This window comes from Lampetra planeri, chromosome 1 (assembly GCF_965212315.1).
Source record: "Lampetra planeri chromosome 1, kcLamPlan1.2.h2, whole genome shotgun sequence".
NCBI classification, from domain to species: domain Eukaryota; kingdom Metazoa; phylum Chordata; class Hyperoartia; order Petromyzontiformes; family Petromyzontidae; genus Lampetra; species Lampetra planeri.
Window position 1 is genome coordinate 3482935 of NC_136107.1, and position 8743 is coordinate 3491677.

At 48.5% G+C, this 8743-nt stretch overlaps 1 protein-coding gene across 1 annotated transcript in view; it reads right to left on the reverse strand.

Annotated features, from left to right (window-relative positions):
- LOC144728614 (SCO-spondin-like) overlaps positions 1-513 on the reverse strand; it is a 186020-nt gene extending 185507 nt beyond the window's left edge. Inside the window, exon 1 of the mRNA XM_078608203.1 lies at positions 425-513. Within this exon, the coding sequence (XP_078464329.1) occupies positions 425-513 (89 nt within the window). The remainder of the gene's footprint in view (positions 1-424) is intronic.
- Between the last annotated feature and the right edge of the window lie 8230 nt (positions 514-8743).

An 8743-nucleotide genomic window follows, 5' to 3' on the forward strand; every position in this document is an offset into this window, starting at 1 on the left:
CGTTGTGGCTTGATGTTCTTCTGAACTCAAGTTATTTTGATCATTCCTTTCTCTACATTATCTGGCTGTAACTTGTATATATTACAGATTTGCAATAAAATGAAAGTTGTATTGAAGAAGAAACCGTTGCAGCTGCGATATTATACATATTGAAAGCATATTATGTATCGAAAACACGTCTTTTTATCATGATCGCTTTACAATTATCGCAATGATGGTTATTGTTTTTCCTGCATCTTTTTTCTATCTTTCAAAATAATATCTTCCGGTCTTCTCAATATGCCCCCCCCCCCCACCCCGACCTGTTAATAAACAAACATCAGCACAGACGCGAAACAAATCAGACCCCAAAGACAAGTCTTGCGTGTGAGAGCTATGTGAGAGGTAGGTGAGAGGTAGGTGAGAGCTCCCAGTGGTGTTGTACCCTTCTGCTTGGACACTCGTGCCCGCCGGCGCCACCACCACCACCATCAGCACCGCCGCCGCCGCCGCCACGACGATCGATCTCAACATCTTCGCCACCGTGAGGGGGCCACGGCGCTCACAAAGTCACATAAGGGACACCGGGACTCGCGAACAACGACGCGACTTCCAATCACTGGATCAATTAAACTGAGAAGTCGGCTCTGCCGGGGAATAACTGGTGGGGGGGGGGCTTTTTTCGGTCTTTGCCGCAAAAAAATTGAGAAGTGAGTCTCTCGGTAGCAGTGTGTCGGCCATGTATTTATAGATTTCTGGTAATCCCTTGTTTACGCGGAATCGGAGGTGGTGGTGGGGGGCGGGGGGGTAACTGAGAAGAGCCGAGGATCATTTGCAAGTGGCCCGACTGGGCAGAAGAAAACGGGCACGTGGAATCAATCGCGTTTTCTGCTTTATTATTGCGCTAATCCAGATCTTCTCGGCCATTGTAAAAGAGGGACGGGGTCGGCTTTGGCAGGATTAATGAGCACATGAAAGGTCTTCATCGCTCCATCCCCGGTACCAAAGGACCGTATCTGCGCAACCCGTTTTGCCCGGAGCGAGGAGTAATGAAGCCGGTGTCATCTCGGATCGTTCACCCTTTATCGGCTCCACGTGTACGGAGCGCAGCAGTCTGGAATCGCCCGCACCGACTGAACTCCCCACAACACACACAAGCGCGCGCACCGCAGCCACAACCACGTCTAGGCGGATGCGGTGGAAACGCGTCGCAACGCTTTGATGAGGACGTTATCGTCAACAAAAAAGATCGGAAGAAAGGGAACTTTCGCCAGAGTGGAAGGCTGGAACGCACGCGCGTCCGCTCAAATGACGATGACCTAGCTGAGACAAGGGGACCTTAATGCAGCTCTTTGGAACCTGCTGATGTTTTTTTATATATATATATATGCACTGAGGCCGAGTGCTGAGTAGTTTCTGCCGTGGTTTTCAAGCCCTCCCTGTTATATTTTTTTGTCGCGATGGGGTTTTGTCGTCCTATACGTACAGGGAAAGTGTCGCGAATGGCACGGCGCTTTTGTGGTTCACGTTGCAATGTGCGCCGAATGCTGTCGAAGTAGATTTGCATTTGGCTCTGCAGTGCGCTGCGAAGTTGCAGGATTGTTGTGAGCGTGGCATTTCCTGATCCAATTGCCCTCTTTTGGATACTGATGTTACAACAACAAAAAAACATTTACGGTCGTGAGCATTAAATAAACACATCGGATCTCATATAAATTCCATTCTCCTATTTGGGCAAGGGATGTGATTTTTGTCGTTACAGTATTGCAAATGCCTACGGCCGAATCAACTTGAAGAAGTGCCCGATTTAATCAGATTTCGAATGCTAAGTATATTTGAGTCTGGTTCGTAGTTAGATGGGTGACCAACAACATCAGGGCCTGCCAGGTTTAAGCCGCGAGGCTGCGCAGTGGCCAGGAGAATGCCAAAGTGTCACCTCGCAGTGCGTGGTGGTTCTCCAGTTTCCTGCGACACGAAGACAAACATTCGTGGACATGGCCACGTACGTATGTGGAACTTATTTCGCACCGCACTTGGCCAACGTACACCCCAATTCAGGCAGAAGCGCTCAAACTAACAACGGTAGGGTTTCGTGTTCAATTTGCCCGGTGAGATGCCGATTCGGCCAATCATCGATGCTGTGGTGGCTAAAATTTGTAGCCACCACATTTTGGGGAAACACGATTACCACCGTGGCAATGCGAAAATGTCCCAGTCGGTTCAAGGCCTCACAATGTAGATGGACGTTCGGCCTCGTATTCTTTTGAGAATCGAAACACTTCCAACTTTAAACTGACCCATGCAATGTAAAGGACATTTCACGTGCTCATATCTGAAACTCTTGCAACACATAGTGTCCATCCATCGCATTTATTTAACCCTTCCCGTAGCCCTGTCCTCAAATGGATATTCTCGCACACACATGCGAGTTCACGGCACCATTGCGTGCCTAAGGATTAAGCTCTCACTTCACGCTACGTATAACGCTGGTAAGGGTCCCAACTATCTCGTTTGATGCGCAGCTGGATGGCTGCAAAAGTCAATCAAATAAAAATCCGCCTAAGGGGGCAAACCTTTATCGCGAGGGACTCCACGCATAGTTTGACCCCAGAGTCGCCTTTAATTTAAACCGCCCGCAGCCCCCCCGCATCGCTCCTTTAATAAACCTGCGTGGAGGAAGAGGCCTTTTGTGAGATCTGGCTCCCACCCCCACGAAAACCTCCAAAGCGAGACGCGCGCTGATCCACTTTTCTAGTTGTCCGCATGAGCGCATCCATTCAGCCACTAACAAAACATTCCCCCTCCCACCACCTCCAATTAATAAAGTTCCGATAGCTGGAGTGATATGGGACGAAATCGTGATTTTAAGTTAAGGCGTATATGCGTGTGAATGGCCGGTACGACAACTTAAACAAATGTACAGTATGCATAATAGAATGAATATGTATGTTGAACTTTGTTCGCACCGTACGTATCCAACCGTGCTAATCGGCGATGCGCGGGTAGGGCAAACAGGCTGGACACAAAATTCAGTTCTAAAGAAATGAGGTTTTAATCGACAGAATGTGTAAGTACGTGTAATTATATTATTAGTAAATCATATGTAAGCGCAGAGCCGGGTTCCGTTTCTCCACGTATAACACGTAATATTGGACCTCCGGGTCAATATTATTCAGAAGCGTTTGTTTAATCAAGCTCACTCTGCTCCGACCTTCCGGGTCTCCATCAACAGCTTGTTCAAACAAATGCTGCTAACACACCAAAACCTAAGAAGAACACACCAGATGTGATTGGTACGAGCACTCCACCTGAGCTTACCCGCCGCATCTCACTATAATTATAAAAAAAAAAACAAATTAAATGTAAGTAGTGTAACTATTATGATTCATAATTCGTTTCTTGTGGGTTAAAAAGTGGAGAGAGAATGCCAGTTTATTTTTTTACGACAAACCTCCAACCACCCGCCAGATCCAATCAAATAAAGTTGACATATATGCATTTGAACGCCAATTATGAATCACATTCGTGGTGGTGAAAGCCTACGTGTGCACCTGGTACGACTTTGTTGGGCATGGACCGCTATGTTCGCTCATAGCGCAGTGGTTCGTGCACCAGGCTATAAACCACGAGCAACACGAGTTCGATTCCCCACCACGGCTCTCATCAGTGGCGCGTGAGAGCTGAACACACACACACAGACCAGACCCCCGACTTCAAGATTTTGAAATAAAGCAGGGCTCGGCAAACCTGAAACTTCGGAGTCGCATCGCGACTTTTTTTAAAGACCGCTTCGTGACCGTCATTTATTAAAGATTCACCGTCTCGTATTCATCACACAGAGCATCGCGGCTCTGGAAATATTTAGGCTTTTTTACCGAATAAGACAAAAACAATGGCTCTTATTTCTTATTTTCTTTGCCGATTCCTGAACTCAAGGAAGTGGAAACCGACCTCCAACTGCCGCCAGACACGGGAGTGGAGAGATACGAGTGCACAGTCAATGTCTCGGGTCTCAGTGGCGTCAACTACATTATCAGCTCAGGGCTGATAATGTAGTAGACGCCGTTGATGAAAACCCATCTCGTGGTGGTTGTCAAGGGGGGCACCAACTCGTAGCTTGGGGAGGGGGGGGGCAAGGCACGCCCTGCCCCCACGTAAGTTTACGCGACTGTTCAGTTGATGTCGATGCCTTTCTCCGTGGACATGTCTCTGTCACTTTCCGCCTCTCTCTCTCTCGGTCTTCGCGTCTCTTTGTACGATTGCTTTTCTCCTCCCCTTGTATGTGCTTCTCTGTTGCTCAGCGTGTGTGCGTGTCTCTGTCTCTCTCTGCGTGTGTGTTTTTGTCTCTATTGTTCCCCGTGTCTATGTGTGTGTCTTCGTGTCTCTCCCCGTGTCGTCTCTCTTCGTGTCTCTCTCTCTATCGTTTTCTCTGCGTTTCTATGTTGCACTCTCCGTCCCTCTCTAAGTTTTTGTCTGCCTCTGAAATGGCTCTCGTTGCGCGTGCGTCTGCGCTAGCATCGTCTCATCTCTCTCCGCATCTCTCCGAGTTGGTCTATCTCAAGGGCTGTCGCTTGCCACGTATCTCGCTCCCTCTCTCTCTCTCTGCGTATCACTACACCCTGATTTGGGGGGGAGGGGGGTGTGCAGGATAGGGAGAATCAGAGGGGTATCGTAATTTCCCGTATGAAATCTGCGAATTCTCGTGTCTCGGGAAGGATGCGCGCTGATGGATCATCGCCGTGCTGCATCTACACCCTGGGCAGAGGTCGCTCGCTCGGTCGGTCGGGGCATCACTTTGCCAAATTCATTCCATCGGCTTCCTCCGCCGTCCGATGCGAGAGCGCGCCAAGTGTGTATCTATCGCTTTGTATTTTCCCAGCCCGGGGCAGTGCAGCAAGTAGGTTGTCCCCGTAATGCCTGCCGATGCTTTGAGAGTTGCTCTGTGGTGTGTGTGTGTGGATCTTGTCCGAGTGCTGCACTCTCGTTTCCTCCCGCATGCAACACAACTACAAAAACAACTCAAATGGCCGCACGTGCCAAGCAAGGTCCCCCTCTTGGCAACGAGTCCACAGACTCAATTGAGAATGTCCTAAATAACTAATAATGTTATCGAACAAGCTCGCTGTTTCCCACTGTGGTTGATTTGATCCGTGTTCCCCGCTTTGTCAAAACCACTACTGGATTAAAGCCTCCCCATGCAGCGTCAGTCATTTGGGGTAGTTTGACCATACTTCACCACGCTGTGACAGTGCAGGTTGAAGGTGCAGGGATGGCCCAGGATCGGTTTAGATATCCCTCGTCAGTGGTGTTAACTATTGCTTGGATTCAGAGTCAAATTCGGCCGGTTCGTAGCGCAGTGCGCTAACCACTGCACCCCCGCTCCTCTCCCTAAAAGCCACATTGATTGGTGGCATCCCTGCAAGTACAATTCCTTAATTATTAAGTGGTGTCAGTGGGCGTATGGATAATGACAGAGACAGCGGAGTAGTTACCCTCACTCTTGTGATCGACATCACCGATCTACGCATAAACACAAATGCAATGACAATATAATACCCTTTGTTAACGCAGGAAAGCGTCACCGAGTCTCAGGATATTTTTTTTTTAAGGAGCGTTCTGCATTGGGATAGTTTGGCCAATTCCTTTCATCAGCGATTGGCATGGAATTTAGACATCTTTTTGGAAAACCATTTTTTGGGAAAACCCCCACGTGTGTGTGATGAGATCATGCTCCACACGGATGCATTTTTTTTTAAGAACACACATGCTCGGCCAGGAAAACAATATTTAGTACATGGAAGAATCACGAACCCGCCCCCCCCCTCCCCATATTCAATGACTGTATTCATTAGGGCCCAATCTCAGCACTGGAGCATTTGATCTATAAGCTTAGAGACAAGGAAGAAGCTATAAGCTGCTCACTCCGAGCTATAAATGCCCTGATAGTGCATTGTCTTTAAACTGCTCTGCCAGTGATGACACGCCTGGGCCCTCAAGAAGAAGGCGGCTGACTCTGGTGGAGCCCGATCAGTCTCAAAGACGATGCCATATATAATTATTATTATTATCGGAGCACGCTTTAGTTTGCATGCTCACCACACGTACGCGTGGCTAATGCAGCAGTTGATTTCTTGCAAAACGTTTTTGTTTGGTGCTTGACCATCTTAACGCCTGCTTTGTTTCCAGAAAGGGTAACACCTATTCTTATAGTCTTTGGGTCTTTCGGTAAAGCCACGTAGATAGAAAAATTATAAACAAAATCACTACGTGATTTTCACTACGTGATTTTCATGAGAATACAACGCGTACATGGGGCCCATTCCTAAAGCTTAGAACAGTTTTAAATACATCCATAAGAGGGGTTTTTAGGGGTTAGATCGCGTAAATATATAAATGTGTCGTTATCTAACCCAAACCCCCCCCCCCCCCGTCTATTATGGATTATATTGGTCGTGAAAGCCTGCCACGTGTTAAACAGTTTTACACACCCTGACCACCCCCACCTCCCCCAAAGAAAATCACCTCCCGCCGCCCGCCCTGCCTGCTCTGAAGAGTCCGATTCGCCTGCCGATGCCACCAATGCCCCTGGCAATGCTGTTCCAGAGCTTCATGACGTCGCAATGTACGATGTGTGGGAGTGGATGTGGAATACAAAAACATATTTTATATATATTTTTTAAAAATAACCCGCATGCTGTACTGCTTCGCTCTGTTCACCAAGTTGCCCAATGGGGTGTGGGAGGATTACGGGATCCACAGAGCTGCCAAATGATCGCTCCCCCTCCACCCACCCCCCCCAAACCTCCAACGACCTGCAGAGCGCTAACACGATCGGCATTTCCCTTCTCTCCCTTTCTCGAACGTTCGTCGCAATCTGGACGTTAGATCGTTGTTCTGCTTTTTTTTATCAACACCGCAACCACGCGTCCGATAGGAAAACGGAGCGAAAATATAAAACAATGGGTTTCTGGGAGGGGAGGAGGATCGGGGGGTGGGCAACTATTTGTGACGTCGACATGAAAGCACCTGCTGAGGACATCGCGGACGCGCTGTTGGGGGGGCGGGGGGCGGCAGAGCGGAACGGAGTGGAGGAGGTGACGCCAGTTTCCACTTATTGTCGTGGGCAGGCTGCCTCCCCTCCATCGGGCTGGTTATCAGGGCTGCTCACCAGAGCCTTGCATCCATCAGGGAAGTCACTCTCTCCACCAGCTGGCAGCTCTCTCAAGATGAGCGTTTGTTTTGAAAACTCTCAGCCCCCCTCCCTCTCTCCCCCAGACACGCTCCACCCCTCCTCGCTTGATGGACTGCTTCGAACTCAGTGCTGTGATTACACACGTGACACACGCATGTACACATGTCCACGTGAACAGGACGCCCACAGAACAGTGGTATAGTTACCATTGGTACCTCATTTGCCAGTAAAAAAAAATATGATAATTGTTTTTTTACCCTCTTATCTGGCAACAAAACTGACACCTTTTTTACGAGGAGTCATGTTGCATAGACCACAATACCTGCAGTCATAATGCAAACAAAAAACATAACTCTGATAATGTATGCACTGTCCTTGAAGTTCAAACAACTTCAAGGATATCAGAGTTATGTTTTTTGTTTGCATTATGACTGCAGGTATTGTGGTCTATGCAAACATGATTCCTCGTAAAAAAAAGGTGTCAGTTTTGTTGCCAGATAGAAGGGTAAAAAAACCAATTATCAGTGGTATAGTTATCAAGTGTGCAGGAGGTGCAACTCGCCATCGAACGAAGGCGGCCACTGCACCGTGCGCTTTCAGATGCGCTTCTGCGGCCGTCTGGAACGCTCTTCCTTCCGATATTAGGAAGCTACTGGAGTTAGGGGCCGTCCATTAATGACGTCACGCGATTTTAGACGATTTTTGACCCCCCCCCCTCGTCACACGGCGTCACAAAAAGCCAGACCCCCCTTCAAATATGACGTCACAAAGCTCTGCCCCCCCCCCCCCCCAAAACAAAATTTCTATTTTAAAAATAAAACATGCTTCAAATCGCTTTAAACTATTGTCATTGTAGTGCGTATTTAATGTGGCGCTGCACTCTGATGTTGTAAGAGAAAACATTTATCAAAAAGTCTATTTAATTAAGTAGAACGTGTTGTCTATATTTATTAAAAGTTGCGCATTTTGATGTGACGTCACATTTCTCAACCCCCCCCCCCCCTCGTCACACATCGTCACAAATGTCTGACCCCCTCCCCCCCCAGGTGCGTGACGCCTTTTACGGACGGACCCTTATGCACTTGTAAATGTCGATTGAAAATTAATTTCTTTAGTTTTAGTTCGTTGTCCTTCCACCGCACCTTCCATTAGCACGGTCGGTTTGCTACGGTGCGAATAAAAGAAGTTCAACATACGTACATACAACTAGCCCGGAGCACACGGGTCAGAGGGACCCAGGCACCAGGTTACGAAGAGGGAAGAATATTTCACAGGGGCCACCCCCACTTAATTCCGTGGACCAGGACCCGTGCCAAACGTGCTACGCCACGGCCAAGATACATGTGCACACGTCCCCTGATCTTGGCCGTGTTTGAGACAACGCCGGCAGAACAAGACGTCGCCTTACGGCTCACGGTGCAGAGCACTCAAACGGCACCGTTGAAATCCTGGGTTTGGGTTCAGACTCCAAGCCACGCGAAATCAAACTGGGTTCTCGAGGGGAGAGAGGTGATCGTCTCAGCCCGGTCACATGCGACTGCCAATTAAAAACAAAATCCACTTAATTTGCCC